The sequence below is a fragment of the Puma concolor genome, chromosome A3, assembly GCF_028749965.1.
Source record: "Puma concolor isolate L17-30 chromosome A3, mPumCon1.1.hap2, whole genome shotgun sequence".
NCBI lineage: Eukaryota > Metazoa > Chordata > Mammalia > Carnivora > Felidae > Puma > Puma concolor.
This window is the reverse complement of record NC_141669.1, coordinates 23,047,916-23,073,244: the sequence shown is the minus strand read 5'-3', so window position 1 is coordinate 23,073,244 and position 25,329 is coordinate 23,047,916. Positions and strand designations below refer to the sequence as shown.

General features: G+C 53.1%; 1 protein-coding gene and 1 long non-coding RNA gene across 4 annotated transcripts; one reads left to right on the top strand and one right to left on the bottom strand.

The window, feature by feature from the left end:
* Window positions 1–816: 816 nt before the first annotated feature.
* FOSL2 (FOS like 2, AP-1 transcription factor subunit) lies at window positions 817–25,063 on the bottom strand. 3 transcript variants are annotated; one of them, XM_086700266.1, is made up of 4 exons: window positions 24,130–25,063; window positions 13,818–14,069; window positions 8,027–8,134; window positions 817–5,601 (listed from the first exon to the last, which is right to left on the bottom strand). In XM_086700266.1, the coding sequence occupies exons 1-4, from the start codon at window positions 24,226–24,228 to the stop codon at window positions 5,083–5,085; spliced, it is 978 nt and encodes a 325-aa protein (XP_086556392.1). In that variant the 5' UTR covers window positions 24,229–25,063; the 3' UTR covers window positions 817–5,082. The 3 variants fall into 3 exon arrangements, with proteins under 3 accessions (XP_086556392.1, XP_086556393.1, XP_086556394.1); XM_086700267.1 differs by lacking the exon at window positions 24,130–25,063 and adding an exon at window positions 22,914–24,116; XM_086700268.1 differs by lacking the exon at window positions 24,130–25,063 and adding an exon at window positions 22,168–22,890.
* On the top strand, window positions 11,093–18,054 carry LOC147582316 (uncharacterized). Its single transcript, XR_015248966.1, has 2 exons — window positions 11,093–11,467; window positions 13,995–18,054. It is a non-coding gene; the product is annotated as an uncharacterized LOC147582316 (long non-coding RNA).
* Window positions 25,064–25,329: the final 266 nt, after the last annotated feature.

Here is a 25,329-nt window from a genome sequence, read left to right as displayed (position 1 = left end):
ACCGTTTTGCAGAAAGAGGTCCTAGGAGGGCCATTTCCCCGCCGTGCCCACCCACCAGAGAGACCAATTCTACCCCAAGGCCAAAGGTAGAAAAGTCTAGAAGAAAAAGAGAAGGGACAGGAGAGACGGGAAGAAAAGATGGAATAAACCAACCATCAGAGGCTCTTCAATCTTAATCATTTTATTCTACAAAAACTACTCAATTGAAAGTGGGAAAGCTAACCAAAAAAAAAAAAAAAAAAAAAAGTTTAATATGTTCTTTCTTCCATAGCAGCAAGCTTTTTCTAACAAGCTTTCTTTAGTGCAAATACTGTAGGCTTGGATTACAGTAAAATAACAAAACAACAGAAAACACCACCAGAGATGCTTCAGAGCAGAACTACTCCTCAATTTTCAAAACTATACAAAGATTTTTGAGCTCGCAGTCCTGCCTGGAGAGGCCTATTTAGAAGCCTTTCCAATGGGACCATTTCACCAATACTTAAACAAAAAAAAAAAAAAAAAAAAAGAAAAAGAAAAAAAAGAAAAGAAAAACAAAAGAAAAAGAAAAAGAAAAAAAAAAAGGATGCTCAGAAAGGTAATTAAATTCCCCATAGAGCTATGACTCTTGTACAACCTGTTTCCTCCAGGATCTTATAGCAGACTTTACTCCACATCATTGACAGATCTCAAATACAGATGCACGAAATTTATGGTTTTCCACTATATACCAAAATACGATATATACATCTCTCGCTGCAGAAGACACCCTGACACCTATTCTTTATACAAAGGCAAATAATTTCTTCCTCGATATCAAGTAACCACAAACTAAAATAAATGGAATAAACGTTTAATCACACAGAGAAAATAATTTTTGAGGAACGTTGTATTCTCTTACAATATAGACTTCTTGGTGACCACTGTCCCCAGAGGAATGACCATCCGTCTTTAAGAACAGAACCTTTTTATACAGTTTATACAGCACATGTCACAAGTCATTTTAGAAACAAAAAAAAAAGCATCATTAGCCTAAATTTAAAAACAAAAATGAAGAAAGAGAGGGAGAGAGGAACTGAGTACTTTAATGCTGTTTCTATTCAGGCTTGGTACAACACAAAGATGTAAACATTTTAAATAAATAATAAAATAAACGTCAATTTCTTCTCCCCCTCCCCTTCCCATGCTCCGCTCAAATTGACCCAGCCTTTCCTGAACACATCAGCACTGGCCAATTAAAACCCTCTGTTAATGTATGGCCCAAACACTAGAAGCATGAGATGTCAAATTAGTAGTGGGATGACTGAGTTTTCTTTTTAAAAGCTGCAGGAGGCACACTTGGAAATGTAGGCACGCACGCACGTGTGCACGTGCACACACACACACACACACACACACACCCAACCTGTCAATAAATAGTGAGATGCTGGCTTTTAAGATAAATGCCAAGAAGACTCAACAAGCAGAAAGTAGCAAGACCCTTTTACTTAAGTTTTTAAAGGAAGTTACACACATCACGTATCCTATTGGTCCACAAATTCTAGAAGGACTCAGGTTACCCCTCCAACCATCTGAGGAGTGCAAAGGAGCACATGACAAGGGAGAGGGAAAAGAAGTTTGGAGGTGGGAGGGCACTGTGGGGGATGGGTCTTTGAGAACAAACCTCCGACTGAGGGAAACCTTGCCTGAGATCTTTGAAGACGGACCTTCTCACCTCTAAGTGTTTTTGTTTATCCATTACTTGGGGGCCTTTAACAGGGGATACCCTCGCCCCTTAGTCTCATCCTAAAGAGGGTATATTTATAAAAGTGCCTAATACAGTGCCTGGCACATAGTAGGTGCTTATTCTTTTCCTTCTTCAAGGGGCTGTGTGATATCTGATCAGGAAAGGAGATCAACCTGAAAGGTAAACATGAGATTGCAGGAACATTTGTTGGTCCATCAAGGGGAGGAAATTTCCTTTGCCTATGGCGTCGAGCCCTCCCTTAGACTCAGAGCCCAGTGGGAGCAGAGAAGAGACTCTTGTCCCCAAAGCCTGAGGAAAGGAAGCCATAGCCTCTGATGGCTCCTGGCCGAGATGCTTGTGTGACTGGCCAGTGGGCGCACCTGGCCTTTCTCACAGGCAGAACAATGATGTCTTTCTGCAAACTTCCCCACGAAAGCTCTGCGTGCAGCTGGCCCCGGCTATTTCCTAAGCTTCACCTGGGATCTCCTCTCTTTCCTGTGTCAGCAGCTGTGTCCCTCCACTCAGCCAGGAAGAGGACGGATCCCAGAGAGGCCAGCCAGGTGGCCATGAGGACCGTGTGTTTCACACTAGCCTGTCGAGGCGCGCCTGCCCTATGCCGTCCCAGAGCTGCCTGCAGCCCAACTGGAGTCCACACCAGCTGCCTCGCGGCTGGGGACACAGGGGAGGCCCAGCAGTTCCCAGCTTAAGCACCAAGGCGCCCCCACTGCAGCTGTTCCTTTAGTCGGAGCCACGGGAGGAGAAAGCAGGCCTGGAGTCCGGTGATTCTGGAACAATGGTGTGTGTGCAGGAACTTCAAGAACAAGCCAGAAGAAGCCTCAGCTAACTGAGGATATGCTCATGAGTTAGGTGTGAATGGTCAGCCTTCCCCCAAATAACCTCTGGCTTTGGGGAAGCCAAACCACCTCCAAGAACAAAGCCGGGGGTCCTGAATGGGAACGCAGCTTAGAGGCCTCTAAAGCCCTGTGAGGTGGTGGTTTTTCCCTTCTGCTGGTCCCAAAGCCAACACAGCTTGAAATCTGTGTACTAAGGCCAAACGCTATCTCAGGAATGTCCAGCCTGGCCCCAAGTCACAGATTACGGCCTGCCTCGGGATCAGTGCTGTGCAAAGGGGGGCACAAAGGGACTTTCAGAAATAAAACACCAAAAAGCAGCTTCATTTAGGAAATATATATAATATATGTATATTATATATATATATATATATATATATATGCAAAAAGAAGCAAATAGCTCCCAATTGGCCACAAATACCACTTGAGATGATTAAGCCCTTCGGAGCAGAGCGCACCCCAGTTTTCTTTGCCCACCTCCTGCGTTTCCTGGCTGACTGCTATTTCTTTGGTTAATCCAAAGCCAGAAACTCAATTGCCCAATCTAATGCCCCGCCCAGAACCTCTGGGAAATCGGGAGGGCAGCATCATAGCCAAGGAATGTGGGAAATAACGTTTTTAAGGTTTTTTGGGGGAAAAAAATCATTTTTCTTTTAAACTCCATTCTCTGCATGGCTTATCCTTCCCCACATCACTTCGAGTCAGAGCGGGCTGCATGTTTTAAGCATTTGGCGGCTCCATTCTGCGTGTTCCATTTTAGTGCACAGAGGAGGGTCAGGGGCATTAAGTAAGGACCCGCCCTCGAGGCCTGGGTGTGTGAAAGGAACAAGTGAGCTAATGTGTCACAGCTCTCTCTCTCTCTCTTTCTCTCCCGAGACTAACTTTGAAATTTAACCCCCACTGGGTTTGATTTAAATAATATCTATATAATTTTAAATTATCATACAATGATCTCTAGAGCTGAATCACAACAGTGGGGTCTCCCCCAAAGCACTAGCCCAGCAGAGGCCAATTCTAGAAGATCAGCCAGAGCTTTGCCTTAGGGAGAAAAAGGCTCAGAGGGGTGGGAGGCAGGGCCCTCGCTCAGCTGTGCTCTTGCAAGAGGCCAGGAGGACCCCTGCCCCCACGCCCCGCCCCCTGCAGTGGGAAGCAATACATCTCATCTCTGATTTCAGCAGCCCCCAGGAAGGGCATGAAAGCCCCAAGCCTTAGCAACAGCTCTGGGCCAGAGGTTCACAGCTGGCTGGCTGGACCTGAGGAGCACACTGGGAGGACACGGTGTGGAAGGGAGAAAGCACTCCATCAGGTAGCAGATGATGACCACAGAGGGCAGAAAAGGCCTGACATCTCACTGAGAGGCGAATCCCACTCTGCCTCCCCTCCTTCCTCCCCTACCTTTCCCTTCACAGCAAAGGTGCCTTCAAGGCTTGGGGAGGTGCCCCCCACTCCCTGCCCCGGGCAGCAATCTGGGGAGGGCCCAGGCCCACGCTCATTAAATTTCTGTGGGTGGCGTCACCCTGAGAGCCAGACCGGGGATGGCAGAGCCAATAGAGACTTGGGAGTGCTGTGCGGTTCCCAGGGAGGGACACCTCCCTGGTCTAGTAGAAGGGTCCAGGGGCAGGATGGCGAGGCAGTAATTACAGGAGACGTCCTGCTCAAGACACCAGGTCAAGGGAAGCTGGCTGGGACACACCTGTGTGGCTTGTTGGCACTATTCCTGGCCTGGTAATTAGGCATTTGGCAAACCCAACCTGTGCCCCGGCTGTCTCACTCACACCCTGTCTTCTGGCCAAGCCGCTCCTCCAAAAGTTGTCTCCAAGGATGGGCAGGAAGGGTCCTCTAGGCCTCCCAGTGATGGCAGCATCTCCTTGAGAGCTCAGGGAGCCCTGCTGGTGGTTCTGGAGATGGTGGTGGACCGGGGAGTGTCAAGGGAGGGAAGGTTCTGTATTGCACATTGACTGTCCCCTTCTGGACAAGTCGGCCCCAGCAGAAGAGTCAGTCACCTGCTGCCCCATCTCCAGAAATGAAGAGCTTTAATATTCAGACCACCCCGATGAAATGTCATGGCAACTTTGATAAAAACCAAGAGGAAGTAAAATCGACACTGGGGAGAGGAAGGGGCGAATAGAGGGAAGGTGAAACCAAAAGGCACTGAGCATGCTTGGTGGGGCGGGGAAGGACACCATCACTCCAGAGACAGATCGTAACAAAGGGACAGGAACGGTCCACACCAGCTTCAGGCTCTTCAGAAGCCAGAGAGATGCCTGAGTCCACTGAACCAAGTTCTCCAAGGCTTTTCAAGACACAGGATTCACTTTGCAAGATGAACGAGGGAGGAGGTCCCGTGAGTTCTAAGAGATCACCAAAAGTCCTCAACACCTCACCACCAAATCCCACCTGGGTGTCCCCAGAGCCGGGAAGCTCTCTTCTCGGGTAGGGTCCCCCTCTTGCCCTCACGGCCCTGGAGTGCTTGAAGGTGCTGGTCCCTGGGAAGGAGGCAGTGACGAGGACCCCCTGGGAGCTGGGTTACAGAGCCAGCAGAGTGGGGGAGTTCAAGGAGTCTGATGACTGGTCCCCACTGCTACTGCTTCTGCGGTGTGCCTTGGAGCAGGACTCGGAGGGTGACGCAGGCGACTCCTGCTCCAGGACGCTGGGGTAGGTGAAGACGAGGTTCGAGGTGCCCGGAGTGATGGCAGGCGTGGAGGTCACCACGATGGGGGTGTGCAGGGGCTCCTCCCCGTAGAAGCCCCCAGCAATGCTGATGGGCTTGATGACAGAGCGCTGGCCCTTGTCCAGCCCGGCCGATGAGGATGAGGGGCTGTCCTCTTCCAGGGGCTCCTGCTTCACCACGACGGCACCCACTCCGCCGCCTCCACCGCGCAGGGGCTGGAGCCCAGAGGCTGGGGGGGATCGGCGCTCCTCGGGGCTGATCTTGCACACGGGCCCGTGGGCCACTAACATGAACTCCAGCTTTTCCTTCTCCTTCTGCAGCTCAGCGATCTCCTTCTGCAGGCCTGACTTCTCCTCCTCCAGCTCCTCTGTCTCCTGCAGGGGGAAGAGAGGTGTGTGAGGGATAGGAGCCTGCCGGGGAGACCTGCTTGGGGTGGGGGTGGGGTTGGCTTCCAATCCAGGTGAGAAAAGGAAAACCAGAGCTGTCCCCAGAGGACCAACTGTGAAAGCAGCCCGCTCACACCCCTGGCCACGGACCCCACTGGCTCTGAGTCACCTGGTGGCTCAAGATTCCTTTTATGTCCAAAGCTCCTGAGAAAGGAGGAAAGTAGGCTCGGAGGAAGGCTGAAATGACACCACGACCGAGGGCTTACTTTGTGCCAGGCACTGCAGATCAATCCTCCAGGAGATTTCTAAAGCAGGCATCATCAGTCACCTCACTTTGCAGATGAGGAAACTGAGATTCAGAGAGGTCTTGTCATTTGCCCAGTGTCACAGAGCAAGCAGGTTACAGGGTAGCCCAGACTTGACCCTGATGTATCTACTCCAGAGTCCATATGATACCAGGCTCTACTGCCCCCCTGCCAGGACTGCAGTTTCCCAGGAGGGGGGAACAGTGAGGTCTGGAGGGGAAGGGAGAGCAGCATGCAGTTCCCTGCACCGCACCCCCCCCCCCCACAGTCCTTCTCATACCCCTTCACCCCTGTCCAGCCTGCCTGTGGATGCATAAACACTAAACTCTACGCTGCACACACAAGCTTTGGACAGTGCCAGCCTGGCAGGAAGTTCTCCATTAGTCCCCGCTAAATCGTCACCGCCCCACTTCCCTTTTTTACTCTAATTTCTGAAGCACGTGCTTCGGGACTCACAGAACCCTGGGAGAATATTCCGTTCAGTCCCTGTGCTTTAACAGATGAGGACCCTGACAGCCTGAGCAGGCGAGGAGGGTGGCAGGGTCCCGTGGCGAGGAGCTCGGCCCCCTCCCTTTGGTACAAAGCCAGAGAAGCAGCAAAGCACATGGAAGGAGCAGGTATGAAAGGTGAAAAGGTGTGTGTCACAGCCTCCTCCCCACTTTTCCCCTAACACAGATTCCCGTTCAAGAATGAGATGATGTGGGCCAGAGCTTCGCTGAGCAGAGTACAGCATATTCCACAGTGAAAAAAAGTTTCCATCTGTCTCAAGGGTCTGACGAACGTCATGAGCTTATGAGAGGTTTCCTGTGGAGGATGTGGCTCAGGGGCCTGGGTGGCTGGGGTGGGTGGGGCGGCGGGGGAGTAGGGCGTGAGGCTTCTGGGGGAGGGAGGGAGGGGAGGAAAGCAGGCGGCCCGGAGGAGGAGGGGCTATTCTGGGGCTAGTGGTAGGGAGCACCCAGGGTAGACTCAAGAGGACCTGGCCCCTTAGAAGGTTAGTGGTAGGGAGGACTCTCCTGGGGGAGTCTACCCAGGGAGTACAGATCACTAAGGGATCTCTTCACCTAGTGACGGAGAGCTCCCGGTCTCCCTCCCGATGCTCACACACACCTCCACGGGACATCACTACAGGCTACGTGGAATTCACACAGTACACATTCAATCCCCAAGAGCTCTCACTCTTGGACAAAGGGGACCTGAAGCGGGTGGATGGTACCTGGGAGCATTCGAGAACGTCATGGGATGTGTAAGGTAATTTGTGATTTCCAGAGCCCGTCCCTGGCTGGTCATTGTTAAGGACTGCCAACAGTCTCCCTCTAACATTCTGCTCAGGAGAGTTAGTCCTGACTTGGGGCTTCCTCCACATGCCATTCAGCCCATCTTGCAGGGCTAGGCTCTGGAGGGAGTTACGTGACGTTGGTCAGGTCAGGCTTTTGAGAGGGAAGGGCAGGGCCACAGCCCCCAGGTGTGGGCAATTAGGCAGCAGGGGAGAGTGACTCACAGGGCAGAATGAGGTACCAAGGTGACAGCTTCAGGCTCATAGCAGAGATTAGGAATCCTCCTGCCCATGAAGGATACGAGAAAACCCCAAGACAGTACGACTCAGCTGGCACATGACCATCTCCATGAGACCCAGAGAGCTTCGAGACCCCCTCAGACTGCAGTCTCCCCCTGTCCACACCAGCTAGCTTGGATCATTCCTGCTGGTGGTAGGCATGGGGGCGGCTGGAAGGCTGGGAAGTAGCCCCAGAGGGGGCAGGTCTGGGCCTGTGCGGGCTCTCAGGGCCTAGCAATACCAACACTCTGTGCCATCCCTCACCCAGGGGCCCCAGCAGGTCTGAGAGCAGGAGACGCACAGGTGTTGGGTCCCTGCAGGCTGTTGAACTCCCTCTCTGGGCCCAGGCTGGTGCCAAAGGCCAGCACTCTCCCCCAATCTCTACTTTAATCAGGGCAATGCTAAACCTATGTGCTCAAAGGAAGGAATGTTTCTGTCTGCACTGACTCATCTATACAGGCCACTGGTGGGCAAGGAGAGGGTGGGAGGCCAGGAGGCCTGGGGCCCTAGCACGTGCCCACCCAGAAGGGCCCCCGGCCCCTGCGGAGCTCCTTACCGCCTGCAGCTTCTCCGTCAGCTCCCGGCGTCGGTTTCTGCACTTGGCTGCAGCCAGCTTGTTCCTCTCCCTTCGGATTCGACGTTTCTCCTCCTCTTCCGGGGACAGCTAGAGGCCAAGGTCAAGGATCATGATTAGGTTTGGGTAAATGGTTCCCTAGCTTTGTTTCCTAACTACATTTTAAGAAACTCTTCTGGGATAGGTATGGGGGGAAGGGAGAGAGGCGGGAGGAGTGTGGTTGGGCTCAGCAATTCTAGAATATGCGCTCCCTGCTGTGGCCACCCGGGAGGACACTTAGAGCTGAGCCCACCCTGGAAAGTGACAGTCCCAGGTTTGAGGGGGAGAACAGGACAGCAACGTGTCAAGGACTCAACAGCCCAGACAAGATGGTAGCATTTATCATGTCAGCCCTGATCCAGTGCTAAGGCCAGAGAGGAGAAGCTGGGGTTGCTCCTCCCAGAGTCCCTTCATACCAGCCAGGCCTGGCCCCACCCACTTACACAGCTTCTCCCAAACCCTGGCCAATTACTCCTCCCCACCACTCTGCCTACTCTGCAAGCCTCATTATCCCCATTTGGTTAAGTAGCTCGGCCCAGAGTAAGAACCATGGCGGGGGGGGGGGGGGGGGGGGGGGGGGGGGGGGGGAATGTTCTATTGCCAGAAGGTGGGCCATGGATACCACCTGGCTTCCAATTCCTCTACCAGCCCCAGCGTGCCAGTGGCTCACAATTCAACCTGGAGGGCTCACTAGTGTGCCTGGCACAATGCTAGGCTGGACAGGACAGGCAAAAAGGAGAAGGGACCCCCCAGGCACATTAAATCCTGCTGCCCACCACCCGCATTCATTCAACAAATGAGAACCTTCCATGTGCCGGGCGTGGTTTGAGAGGTTGGAGATTTATCAGAAAACGAAATGAACAAAAATCCCTCTGCAGAGCGTTTCATCTAGCTTCTTGCAAGGAGGCTGGTTGGGGGCCTGTGACTCATGCCCCCTGGGCAAGAACTCCGCTCCACTACATAGGGCTGAGACTCTGTTTACATACAGCCCTTCCTGTGACCCCAGTGCCCCTCAGTGCAGGCAGAGGTGACAGGAGGAGATGGCTGTGGGCCAAGGCCGAAAGTAATTCCGAAAGAAAGACCATTCTGCGCAGTTCTCAGACACTGATAGCACACCTACTACGTGCCAAGCTCAGTACTGAAGGCTTAGAAGATTCTTAGAGGAGTAAGATCTGGGTCCTACCCTAAGGGACAACATGGGAAAAAAGCCAAAGCCACTTTTGGAGGGGTGAGAGAAACTGTCCCCACTGAGAGAGGGAGGGAGTCACGGACCTGACTGGGCCCAGGTCAGAGTCCCCAGGGCTCCCCACAACCCTGCAGGTCTGTTGCTGTGATATCCTGAACAGCAAAGCAGGGCACAGCATCGGAGAGGACAATCCCATCTCTGTCTACACTGAGGTAACCCTATGGGCCCAACCAAGGTGCCAGAGCCCCACATCAAATTCTCCAAACGTTGGCATGAAAACGTGCCAGTCAACTCCTTGGACACGAAGTCCCTCTGAGGCATCAGGCCACCTGAGCACAGAGAGGCTCGTCACACCTTCTCAACTTTCAAATCCACTCCCCACCCTCTAGCAGTCAAGGTGTGTGGCTCAGGGGGGAGGCAGGAAGCCTGGCACACTAGGGAGACCTACCAGCCTCCTGGCACCTCAGATCTCCCAGGGCTTCGGCTGAGCCCCGCCTCGTCCTGCATCTGCCCCGGGGACCTTCTTCACACCTGGGATATCCTCTTCATGTTCCTTCACCTCCTCCACGACCTCACCTCACGCGTTTAAGAACCAGACCCAGCTCCACTCCCGCATCAGCCCCACCCTCATTGTGCCTCTGCCCCCTGCAGTGGTCTCCAGGTGGGGTACAGAGAGCACAGGGTCTGCCTCTGGGAGTCCCCAGGCCCCTTCCAAAGACCTGGTCTCAGGGTCCCATACCTCGTCCCGCCTCCACCTCCGTCCTCACGCCCTGTCTTCAGCCCCGGCCTCTGAAATCCTCTGCCTCCCCTAGAGAGCCAAAGGCTCCATATTCTCTCTTCTGAGAGGTCTAAGGCAGACTGGAAGCAAAACACGGATATGGGGGCGCTCGGGTGGCTCAGTTGGTTAAGCATCCGACTCTTGGTTTCAGCTCAGGTCATGATCTCCCAGTTGGTGAGTTGGAGCCCCGCGTCGGGCTCTGTGCTGTTGGTGCAGAGCCTGCTTGGGATTCTCCCTCTCACCCTCTCTCTGGCCCTCCCCCGCTCACGCTGTCTCTCTAAATAAATAAACTTAAAAAAAAAAAAAAAAAACCACAAAACCCTGATGTGACATTTCTGTGTTGCCATGGACAAATCACCAAACCTTCTAAGCCTCAGATTTCCCATTTAGAAAATGGAATTATTGGGACCTGCCCTGCCTTCCAAAAAGTTTCTGTGGTGATCAGATGAAGACTCTGTGTGAGGGGCGCCTGGGTGGCTCAGTCAGTTAAGGGTCGGACTTCGACTCAGGTCACACGGTTCATGGGTTTGAGCCCTGTGTTGGGCTCTGTGCTGACAGCTCAGAGCCTGGAGCCTGTCTTTGGATTCTGTGTCTCCCTCTCTCTCTGTCCCTTCCCTACTCGTGCTCTGTCTCTCTCTCTCTCTCTCTCTCTCTCTCAAAAATAAATAAAAACAAAAAAGAATTAAAAACAAACAAAAAGGGGCACCTGGGTGGCGCAGTCAGTTAAGCGTCCGACTTCAGCCAGGTCACGATCTCACGGTCTGTGAGTTCGAGCCCCGCGTCGGGCTCTGGGCTGATGGCTCAGAGCCTGGAGCCTGTTTCCGATTCTGTGTCTCCCTCTCTCTCTGCCCCTCCCCCGTTCATGCTCTGTCTCTCTCTGTCCCAAAAATAAATAAACGTTGAAAAAAAAAATTAAAAAAAAATAAAATAAAATAAAAACAAACAAAAAGATTCAGTGTGAGTGCCCTCTCTAACCTAGAAAGTGCTAGAAAGAAGATGGAATTCCGAAGTTCCTCTCTGAAGCTTTTTCTGAGCCCTGGAAGAATCCAGATGAACCGGAGATCCATAGTGCACAAACCTGGCACCTTGGCCCTGTGTGGGGACTGGCTGCCCAGCTGAGGTCATGAGGCCACTTGGCTGCGGCTCTGAATACTTGCTGCTTCTAAACTTGTCTCAACCTGAGCCCAGCAGAGTTACCGAGGGCCTGCTGGCCCCGCCGCAGCCCGGCGTTCAGGATTCATCACGCAAAGGGCTACCAGGCTCCTCCTGAGGCCCAGATAAGGCCTTCATCCCTCACTGACGAGGGGCAGAAAAGATGAAGAGCTTGTTGTGGTACATTTCAGCCTCCCTCCCCCTTTGGCTGCTTCCGGACCGCTTTTGGCCTCCTGATTAGCCCAGAAGTCTCTCCGCTATCTGTAAGGTATGGGGCAACGTGGGGGAGCTGTCAGCATAGGAAGTGTTCAGGGGTGGTGACTTCAACGCGGTTAAAGCTTGAGTGTGTCAGCACCACCAAGTTCCCACCCACAAGCCACACACCCTCTGCTCCCGGCCTCCTCGGGTCACCGCCACTGGCCTAAGAGGCAGCCTCTGGGCAGGCTTGGAGCAGGGCAGTGAGGCACCATGTTGGCTCTGGGTCACAGGCTCCTCCCCCTGGGGGAAGTCAGGAAGGAGGAAATCAGCTTCGGAGAAAAGACCCTAAGGGCTAGGAACCCAAAGAGCCACGGTTCTAGGATGCTACTCCCCAGGCTTCCTCCAAGCTGCCAGATGATTGTCTGAATTCCTAACTGATGTGGGACAAAATGCTCCTGGCTCTCTCCCTCCCTCGCCGAAAAGGAAGGAAATCCTCCAGACAGATTGTCCTAAAGGCATGCCTAGGGTAGTGCGGTGGGAAAACCACAGGGCTGAAGGTCAAAGGAGGTAGATTCCAGTCCTGGCTCTGCCACTAACTCACTTTAGTGAGAGGAGACAGGGCCCTTCTCCTTTCTGGACTTCTGTTTCCTCATCTGTAAAATGGGGACAGAGGGGAAACTGGAAAAGCTGGTCTCCAAAGTCCCTTCCAGATAGAAGCTTCTAAATTTAGTGTGGGTGAGGCCCAGAAAAGAAGGAAGAGTGCTCAGCACATCTTGCTTTGTGTCCTGCTAGTTCAGGAATCCCTCGCAAGACCAGCTCTTACTTCGGGGTCACTTACATAAGGGGGGATCCAACTCATCGGTGACTAGAAAGCTTGACACCTTGGGCTCCTGAAGGAAGCGTATTTCATAAAGGACATTATGATCACTGCTACTGCAATATCTACAATTACGGAAAGCAACAGTGAGGGGGATATTGGCCATCTGCCCCCACAGCAACGGAGAGCTGCATCTATTACAGTGTCTATTACTCTCCATGTCGCCCTGCGCGGACTCCTACCATTAGCAGAACAAACCAGCGTGTAGTGGACGCAAGGCCCCGCTTTGTCCTCAGAGGAACAGAGAGCCCATGAATGCTTCCAGTGTCTCGGAGTGGCGACCCTTGTAATTCTAAGTACCCTGGGGACTGCTGGAACTGGATCCATGATTATCCACAGGGCACCATGTTTGAAGGTCCTTGTATTGGAACACTGTGGACCTGGGGTCTCAGAGTGGAGGTGGACAGTGATGGAAATGGATAGGATTGATCCTCCAGGCTAATATCTCATTTGAAAAAGGGATTTCACCGCTAAAGTATCTTCCCTTCCCTGGATCCATGGTGGCATGGTATTGGTAAGAGAGCACTGCACAGGGAATCCAGGGAATGGGTTCCTGTCCAGACTTCCCTATTCTCTTGCCAAATGGCCCCAGGCATGTTTGTCTGAGGCTTCGGTTGTGTCATCTGTGAAGGGGGACTGATGGGGCTCTTGGAAGGCTCACTCCCTCTTTTTATGCATGATTCTGACCTCTCTTTGGGGAATCGGGGGGCCCATCACTACCCTGGTTCACTATTGATAAGGACGACATGCCTTTTCGGTATGGGTAGATGGTGTCTAGAGAGCACGGGCCCAACACTTTCTGGTGTCCCTCCCTGCCAGGCTGACTCCTTCTCAAAGCTGAACCCTTTGAGAATAAAAAAAGCTGATGCCTGACTTCCTCCTCTCACACGCAGTCAGCTAAAGCAGCTGAGCAAACTCCAAAGACCCCAGCGTCCCTGCGCTCCTGGGACGGGGATTCTAGGCACCCGAAATGGGCTCCTGCTGCGAACCGGAGGCCCCGGACACCGAGTGGGCCTGGAGGGCGACCCTGCAGGTCGGCTGAGTGTTTCACCTGCCACAGACCCTAGGGGACGATCAAGGGCTAATCCAAAAAAAGCTCCCGGCCAGAGTTTCGTTGGCTGCTTGTCCTGTGGCTTCGCTGCCAAGGATCAGGGAAGGACACCACTGTAGGCAGGTCCTAACAGTCCTTCCCATTTGCTGATACCTTACCACATGCAATGTGTTTTCACAATTGTGATCTCATTTGCATGGCAACAAGTCCTGGCTGGCAGGTACCATGATCCCCATTTTGCAACAGAAGAAACGGAGACTCGGAGATTCTAAGGGACATGAGCAAGATGACAGAGCCGGGCCTGACTCCCCGGCCCCCAGCTCTGCTTCCAATGGTGAGGGTCGTGTGCCCCCGGTCCCCAGCTCCGTCTTCTCCCCAGTGCTCGCTCCCAGACCGCTCCCCCAGCTCCCCACCATTCCACAGAAAAACACTGTGCGTTTTGAGGCCCAGAAAGCCACTGACGAGGCTCCCTTACACTGATCTGAGCCGTACCTGCTCATCTCTCCTCCTGCGGCCCACGGTGGTGCCAATGGTCTTGATCACGCCAGGTCTCGGGAGCGCCATGTGCCCAGGGACGGAGGCCAGGCCCGGCAGGGGGCTGTAGGGGTGCGAGCGGGGGTACGGGTTGGACATGGAGGTGATCACTGTGGGCTGTACCATCCACTGCAGGTCCTGGCTGGTGGTGATGGCGTTGATGGTGGGGATGAAGGCGCTGCCTGAGCCAGGCATATCTACCCGGAACTTCTGAAATGAGGAAAAAACAGTATTGAGCCAACAGGTGCATAATGGAACAGGACAAGCGGAGCCAGGAGGCGAAGCAGAGTCAGTGCTTGGGGGGGCCAAGGTCGGAACACTGGGTGGGCTTCCCTGGACACCCAACAACCCAAGAATCAGTGGGATCCTAACTACTCCTGAGGCCCCACGTCAGATCCGCTCCCCGGAGGTCCTGGCAACTCGCTCCCCAGGTGGCTCGTAAGGATGTGGTCATACCCCAAATGACTTCGAGGACAGATGCGGCCCCTAGCTACTCAACACTCAGCAGGCTAGCTCTGCCTGCACCTGCAGGAGCGCAGGCCTCCTACCCAGCCTCATGAGCCTCTGGGTCACCTCCAATTAGTCCCCAGGGTACTGGGGCTCGGGACCCTCTGAGGACATTGGCGCACCCACAGGTTGGGTGGGTTGGGGGGGCAACAAAGATCACCAGGAAACTTATTGTGCCTGCTTTTGTTACTTTCTGAATAGGTTCAGGATGGGGCTGTGACCCCATCAGGGTGAGACCAGGTCCAGGAAAAGGTGTCCTCCAACTAATGAGACTGCAAGGGTGAGCATCTGTGGCCAGACCTTCCTTCTCCTCGCCCTTAACCGCCATCTTGCTTGGGGCAGACACACTGCGTCTCTACCTACCTACCTACATATCTATCTGTGTTCATGTTTGTGTCTGTGGGAAACTCTCGTGCTGCTAGCTCAGCGTTTTCTCCCTGTCTCTTAATTCATGCCCAGACCAAGTTGCAGAACTCTCTGGAACGTGCTGCAGGAAGCATCCTATTTAGAATATAAGATGATGACAGAGTACAAACACTAAAATGGGTCAAGCTCCTCTTTCTTCAGAGCGACTATTAGAAAGTGAGGGGAGAAAGGAAGGGCCTCCCTGCCCCCGCAGCCCATGGCTTCCAGCTCCTCAGGGGAAATCTCCCCTAATGAAGCCGTCATCCTCGGGTGACCCCCATCTCCACACAAAGGAGTTCTGCAGCTCCTTCCTTCCCTAATCTGGTGGGTGACGAGATGAAAGCAATAAGAGCACCTGCTGAGCACTTACTAAACGACAGGCACCATGGTAGTGTTTGACCTAAATTATCTCCTTCATTCTCCCTCTGAGGTAAGAACGACCATTATCTCCACTTTGGAGGCAGAAATTTAGGCTTAGAGAGATTGAGTAACTTATCCAAGGCCACATGGCTCGTACGCAGGGGGGGTCAGGATTCAAAGAGGCTCTCAAACACGGTGCTACGCAAGCTTCCGTAGTGTTGCTTTTTTCTTCCTTGAAATCCAGACCTAAGTGCCGTAGCCACCCCTGCTGCCCTCAGGGTGTCAGCTCATCCCTGTCGACCGCCCCTCTCACCCAGGAGGCCCCACAGGTCCGATCCCAGATGAAATCGTGCTATCGCTGGCACAGGTGCTATAGCTTCCCTTCCTATCTTGGCCTGGTCAGACCAACCAGGAGTACAAGTATTAGCAGCAATGGCGGCTGCCACCACCGTTGCCTTTGTCCCCGGTGATGACACCTGGGTTCCTGTTATACAAGTAAGTGGAGCTTAGAGCACCTCACTGTAACTGGGGGAGCTGGGGACCCCTCCTTGCTCACTCCCCTGCCAGCTGCCTGACCCCAGTCTGGGTGGTGGCACGTCTCTGCCTCCCTTCCCAGACTGCCCTGGGGCCCCGGGGCAAGGGCGTTTTGTGAAGAAAGCATGACCCAGCACGATGGATTCTGGGATTGGGCGAGGAGAGCCCCAGTGGGATGAATCGTGAGACTCGGTGAAGTTACCAGTGGATTCTGGGATACTATGAGAAGAGCTGTCCAGTACAATGGATTCTGAGTCACCTTGGAAGGCAAAGACGATTCGGCTTTTTATCAGGAGCTGCCTGAGCTGGGTGTGCGTGTGTGTGTGTGTGTGTGTGTGTGTGTGTGTGAAGGAAGGAAGGATGCAGTGAACACGGAAGACTCCAAGTAGGAAATGATCTTCAAGGAGAAGAAAATGGACAACTCAGCTGGGCCTCTGAGGAGGCAGAGGATGGAGAACGCGTGCGCGTGGCTGAGCGTGCGCAGAGGCACGCAAGGCCCAGACAGCTACGCTTCTCTTGGGCTGCTGGAGGGGAGCTGGCAGGGGGGGGGGGGGGGCGGGGGGGGAGAGGAAGGTGGTGGCAGGAAACCCTCCACCTGGAGCCAGGAGGCCCGGGCGGACACCTTCGCGAAATCACTGAGGACTTAGTTCTCCTGTCTGTGAAGAAGAATCTGAACACCAAACTCGCAAATCACTGTCACGATTAAACAAGTAGCTCCTTAGAATCGCTGGCTATAAAAGGCACTCCGGTGTTCTCCACCAAGGCTGCGCGTTAGAACATTCTGGGGAGCTTTCTAAAAACACCAAGGCCGGAGCCAGCCTCGCCATTAGGGTTCTAAAATAACACGTCCGGGGTGGGGTTCTGATAAGGTGTTTTTTTTAAATGCCTGGGGAGATTCTAGCGTGCAGCCAGGGTGGAGAACCGCCGCTCTGAACCAATGGAAGGGCATCGTCATCACGAGCAGCACCGCCGCCGCGGTCACGCATCACCACGGTGCCCGTGCACTCTGCTTGGGGCGGCTCCGGGAAAGACGGTCAGCTTCCCACTCCTGGGAGGCACCCGGCATTTTTATTCCATGTCTCTCTTCAGGTCAGGTTCTGGGTCTGAAGGGCACCTGAGGCATCCAGCATGATGGTTCGATGGGACCCTCCACCTCTGTGAGGGAACTGTCAGCTTCTCTTTCCGGATGGCATCCAAGAAATCCACTCCTCATTCCAACAGACACACAAAAAGCTCCTCTCTCAGCCCATGGGAAGCAAGCAAAAACCCTAAAGCACAGCTCGGAGACTAAGACTCCTTGGGAGTAAGTGGACGACTCTCAGCCCCTCTGGGGGCTCTCGGTCCCCTCGCTCTGGTTCTACAGAATGTGCTCCCCGGCCAACAGCCAGATTGCTTGCAGCAATGGCTTGGTCTAGACAAAACAAGACAGCCATAAAAACAAGGCACTAGGTAATGACTGCCTCGAAACGCATGTACAACTTGTTTCAGAGGGAGGTAAAGCCATCTGGATAACACACTGGCCCTAGGAAAACAATGTCCCATCCCCACAGGGGACTGGGGCTGTGATAAAGAAGGCTTTTGTCTCCTAGAGGAGCCTCTCTGAGACACTCACACAAGTTTAAATGGGTTCTGGCCGATGTGACTTGTCTCAGCTCCAAAGGTATTACTCAGAAAGCAACACCGGAGTAGGAGAGATGAGGTGAGGCTAGGGGGTCCGTGGTCCCAGAAGTCAGCCTGACAGTCTTCTCTGCCAGCAGACCCGACCATCAGTCAAACATCATGTTGGGGATAAGTCATGGTGCTCTCTGGAAGGGTTAATACTGAGCAGAAACCAACACGGGGTTTCCCAGCTGTGAGCACTGGAACACCACGAGCCCTGCTGCAGCACCAAGCGTGTGCTGGGAGGGGTGGGGGATACAGCAGGGAACCCAGGACGTCACTTGAGTCCCCGGGGGGGAGGGGGGCTCTCCAGCCCCCTTGGGAGCTCCTCCTCCAGGGACGGGATCAAAGATGCTGGACGGCTGTGTGGCATTCCAGCCTGGCAAAGCCTCCAGATGCTTTATTTGACTGTGTCATTCTGTTGACTTCTGGGTGGGCAAGAATGCCTATAAAAGGACAAACTGGCCCCCACCGACCTCCTAGAGCAGAGTCTGACGAACGTTTGCTGTAAAAGGCCAGATAGTAAATATTTTAGGCTTTGTGGGTCATGCGGTCTCTGTCGCAACTACTCAACTCTGCCATTATAGCGTGGAAGCAGTCACAGACGATATGTAAACAAATAGGTGCGCCCATATTCCATTAAACCTTATTTACAAAGACACGTGGGTCATAGTTTGGCGCCCCCTGTTCTAGAGGCCCATTCCCTCTCCAAATGCTCGGCGGGGTGGGGGGGGGGGGCAAGAATAAAGAGAGGGAACACAAAAAGCCAAACACAATTAGAACTCTTCCTTTAACCCAGGGAGTCTCACTCAGACCCTGAAGCTGAAGTTCGAGCCCTTACAAGATTTGTTGTGTGTCTCTGGCATCATAAAGACCCTTCTTTATCCCGAAGCACCTATATTTAAGGATGCCACGGGGCTGTTCAGTCCCGCTCCCACAGTCCCGCCTGTTTAAGAAAGACAGTTCAGAACACAGCGCCCTACGGCCACCAAGCTTCGTCGGGTCAGAGGGGTCCCTGCAGCCTAGCACTTTCTGATTTGGGAAAATGACCTTCCTGAATTTTACAGCTAGGCCTTGGATTCAGAAATGAGGGTCAAGAGCAGTCTAGGATCTAGGAAGCAGGGTGTGGATTCCCATTTTCCTGAAGACACGGATGGGGTTGAGCTTATCTCAGAAACTCGTGAGCTGGGCACAAATGGCATTTGAGATGGAAGTCAGGGGCGGTGTTGTCGGCCAGGTATTCCACCATCACATTGATTCTCAACTGGGCCCCCAACCACTGAAGCCACGAAGCCCATGAATACCTGTGACCTGTCTCAGCAGGCAGACAGGTAGGACTGTGCATACCTGGAAATGGACTGGGTTCTTTCTCTTAAGAACCACCCTCCCCCTTTTTCTTTTCTTTACATCCCCAGCATGGGAAAAGAAAAATTCCAAAATCTCCAGAGACTGGCTCAGGGGAAGAGGACAGAGTGAGGGCAAATGTTACCTCATACACCCCAGAGCACAACTGAGGTCCGGCTGGACCCAAATGCTCTCTATTTTTATTAAACGTGTCATTTTCTCCAAAGCCTTCTATATGGAATTCAATCAATCTTCACAGATTCTGCATTTGGTATCACTTTGACCTTTCCTCTCTGAAGAAAGCCATTTGTGTCACGATGGAAATGGTTGCTAATAACTCATGATTTCCCCACATTTTACATGAACACTCTCTCAGGTGATTTGCCTCCCGTCAGCTTCCTCTCTTCCCCAGGCTCGCTCAAAGGAACCACTCTCCCCTTCCTCCTCTGAACTGCCAGGGTGAAGCAAACAAGGGAGAGAAGAAAAACAAGGGACAGGAGAGAGCGACTGATGCCGAGTTACCTGTCAGCGTCCCCAGTTTCTTTCCTCCCAGGGCCCTTCTGGCCAGAACCCCCCACTCCAAAGCACCGGGTGAGGGTGGGAAGGGTAATGCCCACTATTCCATGTACCCCTTCTGCACTCAGTGGAAGGACATGGCATCTGATATTCCCTTTGACTCCAGCAGGGTGAGTATGGCCAAGTCACTGCCAGTGAGATGGTGCTGGGCAAGAGAACGCATATCTTCTCTTTTTGGCCCAATGAGTTGAAGAGGGATAGAGTTACCAAGTGGGGTTTGGAACAGATCTATTTGCCTCAATCAGAGCAGCTGCCGTCATGTTGAAATGCTGTGGCCATCAAAAGATACCACATGCAACATGGATGAGACATGTCCACAAAGTAATGATGCTATTTTTTTTCTTTCTTTCAACAAATAGACCACAAAGTTAGCTTCCTGAGTTCTCAAAAACCAACACCTTATTCCTGTTTAACAGAGGGGAAGAAAACCTAAAGTGATAGATGGCCAAAGTGCCTACTTTGGTGTGCCCTCTCTTGGTGCCTGCTCTCACAGGAAGACTCTTGAGATCAAGATCGAGACAACTCTGGGTCATACTGTGCTTTGGACCCAGCTGGATCACCCAACCTTCTATGTCAGACTTGATTCCTTATATGTCACGTCTTTTGCTAACTTCCAAATATCAAGCTCACCCTCAAAGGACAAAGATTTGTTAGCAGGGAGGGTTTTCAAAAGGATTTGCTGAAGGCAATTCCAAAAGAGGGGCATTCTGGGGCGCCTGGGTGGTGCAGTCGGTTGAGCGTCCGACTTCAGCCAGGTCATGATCTCGCGGTCCGGGAGTTCGAGCCCCGCGTCGGGCTCTGGGCTGATGGCTCAGAGCCTGGAGCCTGTTTCCGATTCTGTGTCTCCCTCTCTCTCTGCCCCTCCCCCGTTCATGCTCTGTCTCTCTCTGTCCCAAAAATAAATAAATGTTGAAAAAAAAAAACAAAACAAAAGAGGGGCATTGTAAAACGTGAGTCTAAGAGCCATGGCACTCAAAGAAGTATTTAGTCTCCTCAGTGAGTAATTATGAAGGGGACCACAGGATTTGGATGTGTACTTCTGGTGTGTTTGCATCAAGATACAAACGAAAAAAAGAAAATGAGGCCCCTAACTTTACACTCACTTTGAATAATAAGGCAGGCAGAAATAAAGTAATGGCAATGCACTCAGGGGCCTGGACAGAAAAATTCAGCTACCCTCTCAGACAATACATGACTGCTATTTCACCCCGTTCGCTTTGATGAAAAACTGACGCTGACTTCCACCATCAAGAATCAGTAGAACAGACAAATTCCTGGGATAACATTTCGTTTGATCCTAATCTACAACATCTACAGGATCAAAGACAAAGGGGGGGGGGGCCACCAAACCCTTCATATATAGACCTCCCACCTTCCAGCCAATTCTGAAGACCACCTCCCCCCCCAAAATTCCCAGTGTCCTGATACAAACACAGCAAGAAAGCAGGCCTTGGGAATTTGAAGACATTGTTCCTGGTTACCCAAAAGATCAGACAAACATCAAGACAGGGAAAGAAAAAAATGCACTCCTTTTTCAACCAGGTTTTATTTAGAACAAAACAAAATTTCTTAAGAAAACTGCATGTCAAAGTCAGGCAGTTCCTAGTTAACCACTTTTAAATATATGGCATTTATTTGTCCTGAATGAAAAAGAAAAAAATCCTAAGAATTCCGAAGACTCACCAAGTTAACACTGTCTGGGGCTGGAAAAATACATTCCCCAGACAGTTCTTCTAAGAATGTCCCGTAGGGGGCAGTAGAGAGGTGTGATTGGGACTGACTTGGGAATCACAGTCATTTCTGGTAAAAGTTCTTTGATGTGAGGAATGTCCCAGCCTGGTACAGTTGGCAAAAGTTCACTCCGGGGAATTTTGTGTGTGTGCATGTGTGCGTGTATGTGTGTCTGTCTGTCTGTCTCTTGGGAAAGGGCGGTTGCCAAAGAAGAGAGCAAGTCTGGTATTCCTTGATTCCAAAGAGGAACTGTCCCTCTTGGTTTATTTTCACATTATCTGAGGAACAGACAAATGGCAGCCTTGGAAAAGTCCTAGATCTTGTTTTTGTTTTGTTTTGTTTTGTTTTGTTTTTTCATTAAAAGGGGGCCCAGCTGATGAAAACAAGTTATGAAATGACCTATGTTTGTGTAACTGGCTGATTGCGTAATGCTCAGGTCCTGAAACCGTAATAGTCGAGCAGCCAGGCAGGGCATATATCTGGGAGGTGTTTTCCTAGGAAAGTTAGGGGAGAGAGAAAACAACAACAATAAAAAGAAAAGGCCAGGAGGGGGAGGCATGTGCAACTATTATTGACAAAACAAAATCACCAATGTTTTGAGATTAAAACTATAACTGGAACAGGAAATATTTTTCATGCTTCGAGTTCCTGCCATATACACGAAGAGTGGTTTTAACAAAGAATTATCTGCCCCCCACCCCTCTGAAGTCCCTGGAACTCATGGCCATGTGTTAAAATCAAGCTTTATGAAGCCAGAGATAAGGTTCTGGGTTGAAAAGACAGCAACAAACTTATCAGGAATATTAGACCCCACAAACAGAGCAGGAAAAAATAATATTCACTTGCCCAAAGGAAAACCAGAGAACCCTCTTCTACTGAGTGGTCTACTGAGATACCACAAAGGAGGAAGACCCCACTAAATGCCAGGAAAGCCTCCCCATAAAGGAAGCTGAGGGAAATAAAGTGATTACAAGTTGTATCTGGTATGTAATAAAGTTACCTTGAGCCCGTAGGGTCATAGCACAGACTTGTGAAGTAACAAAAGCCTCTCAAGTCAGTCCTGAGGACCACAGAACAGCTTTGCTCCAAGTTGGAGAGATGGTGGAAAAACCTCCCCCCTCCACAAGACCCCTCTCTCCCCCCCTCCCCCCAGAGGCGGACAGGCTGAAAGACTTGTCCAAAGCGGCATTACCTTGCCAATCCCTCTGGTTTGAAAGGCACTTCGACTCAAGCTGCCGGGCCAAACAGGCAGGCGTATATGCGAGAACCCATGCACTAGTTATTACTAATTGCAACATTCTCATGTGTTACAGCATGCTAGGAATTAGCCAACAGCTGCTTTTTGCTTCAGTAATGAGGCCCCATTACACCCTGCCGGACCGAGTTCTCTTCCTTCTTCCTCGCACTGGTTTCCTGTCTGATTTTCTTCCAAAACAGGGAATTGCCTCTGCTCACATCCTGGGCTCAAAGCCCTAGTGACACAGATTATTCAGTCGGGGCACTGATGTCCGGTCTGACTTCCCATTCAGGCCCCAGGGTCTGAGCAAAGCCAGGCGGCGAGATTGTAATATTGCAGCGATGACCGCCACGAAAACAGCAGCAAAAGGAACAGACAAGATATCAAAAGAGCTCTTTGGGATTCCGGGAGGAGGAGAGGGATGTTTTGGCGTTTGTTGAATTAAAGAGTGAGGCAATGGGCATACAGGACTCCAAACCGTGGCTTAATGCTACTTGGATTCAATAAAAACCACTGCTGGGAAGGGAAAGCAAACAAAATCACTTTCAGGACAAGACTGAAAACTCATCGCCTTGGTGCTCATTATTAAAGGTGCACTGAATGTGCCCTCAATGCACAGACTAGGTCTTCTTCAGCCGGTGCTTAGGGAGACACCAGGGGAGGTAGAGGAAAGACACAGAAAAGCCATTTGGGGGACTCACCAAGTATTGGGGATCACTTTGGAACAAGGTATCCCTCTTCAGATCCTAAAGAGAGCCATGTTTCCATTTTATTTTCTGGCAGGGTCCACCCCTCCCAGGAGCCAACCCCAGCCCCTCCTGGCTGGCTGGCTTCTGGAGGCCAAGGCCACTGCCTTACGGGACCAACTCTTGGCTGCAGCCAACTTGGCTAGAGACTCCACAGATCCTGAGGGAGATGGGCTTCAGGTAGTAGTGGCCTTGTTTGTTAAGCCAGCTCCCTGTGAAGCCTGGGGGTGGGCTGGGGGAGGGGAGTGGCTGCTGCCCAATGCAGGCACCCCACTGGCACCCCCACCCCAGCAGCACCTTTCTGGTATTTATAGACACAGATCGCAGGCACAATCCTTCCAGCGCAAACCAGTCCGGCTGCTTTAGAAACAAGTTGTTTTTCCGCTTCCAGAACCACCCAAGAGCCTAAGCAAGGCCTCTTCTTCCCCCACCCCCACTTTTCTCTGCAGGCGTCCTTGCCCCAGGTACCCTCCCAGACCCTCAAGGCGCCCCTTCTGGTGGCAGTACAAGCTCCTTCTCTGACCCGAACGGAAGATGGATGGGCACGGGGGCACAAAGGCGCAGGCCCGGAGCCTATCAAGGCTGACCTCCTCCTTCCTGACCTTCGCACCCTATTCCCAGGGCGACAACCCTCGCTCTCACTCTGGATTACTTGAAGGAGCCCAACCATGTTTCCGAATCCCCAACCTCTTTCAGAAATTAAGACTGATGGGGAGCAGGGGCAGAGAGGGAGAGGGCTTTCCCACAGGAAGAGTCCTTGGATGTCGGGAGGGGCCAGTGAGTGCAAAGATTTTTTTTTTTTTTTTTTTTTTACCCACCACGGAGAAGTGAAGGGGGAGAGGGGAACGATTTCTGGGAGAGGAGTTAACAGGCTCCCGGGAAGGAGGGCTGCAATTCCAGGAGCTCGTCTGGATAAGGTGTAGCGTGAGGGAAAAGGTTGGCCGGCTCTTCAAGCCCACTCCCCGCTCCAGTTTTGTTTGTTGGTTTGTTTTTTAAGTGACGGGGGAGAACGGTGGGCGGACAACACGAAAATCCAGAACCTACAACGGTGACCCCGTAGGAATTTTCTCGCCAAGCCAAAAATGGGAAAAGAAAGCAAAAGAGGCAGTGGCGGAGAGAGGAGGGCGGGGGTCCACCCGCGCCGCCAGGTGCACCCAGGGCTCGCACCTACCTGCTGGCCGCCGCCGCTGGTGTAGGACTCGGCGTGCGCAGGTGAGCCGCTGCTGCCCCGGGACGAGGTGTCAAAGTTCCCGGGATAATCCTGGTACATGATCCGCGGTGGGGGCCCGAGAGGAAACAGGGTGTTTTTCTTCCCCCGCCCTCGCCGCGGCCGCGCACCGGCTGCTGCGCGCTCGCTCCCTGCCGGCCGCGCCTCGGGCTCTAATCTTCACTCCCGGGCTTCTCCCCGACTGTGGCGGGCGCGGACGGGGGGCGGCGACAGCCCGGGGACGGTGCCTCCCGAGCGCCTCGCGCCGCACTTCTTTCCTGCTCTGCGAGCGCCGCGGGACCGGCGGGCCACCCAGTCCCTCCCTCTAAAAGTCCGCGCGTCCCTCTGTCCCTCCCCTGCGCGCGCCCTCCCGCTCCCGCGCGCAGCCGGAGCCCGGCCGGGACGGCTGGCCGGATCAAAAACTGGAAATTAAAAAAGAGCAGGAGCCCGGCGGGTCACGCCTGCCAGGTCCGGGGGCCCCCCGATTTCAGACAGGGCGAAAAAGGCGAAAAGAAAAGACTGCCGGCTGGGAGAAACTTCTATTTCCTCCTTTTAGAAAAGGAGCTGAGAATAAACTTCCTGTGGTCGACTCGCCGCCGGAGTTTCGGAGCGGCTCGGACACTTGCCGGGAGAAAGCAGCCTGCGCCCGGGGGAGGGGGGGGCCCGCGGGGCTCCAGCTGAGCCGGCGCTGAGAGGGACGCGGCCCCGCTGCCCGTGCCGCCGCTCCGGCGCCCGACTGCACCCCTTCCCCGGCGCCCGCTCCCGGACGGGCCGCCTCGCCCGGCCGCGCCTCTCTCCCTCGCTCCCGGGCCCGCCGAGCGCCGCTCACTTGCTCGTCGCTTCGCTCGGAGCCCCTGCGCTCTGCCCGAGATGAGTCACTACAATGGCACGAGTTCAACTCCACTCTTTATTCTCCAGCCCCTGTACCATGTGGATTCACTCACGTCAACCCCAGACTCCACCTTGCGGGGAGGAGCGCGCGGGGAGGCGGGGGGAGGAGGAGGAGGAGGAGGAGGAGGAGGAGGAGGAGGAGGAGGAAGAGGCGCGGGAGGAGGCGGGCACAGCGCTCCCCTCGGTGCCCAGGCTCCCGGCGGCGCTGACGCCAGCCGCACTCCCCGCGCGGGGAAGAAAGGCGGTGGCTGGGCAGGAGCGGACCGCGGGCGC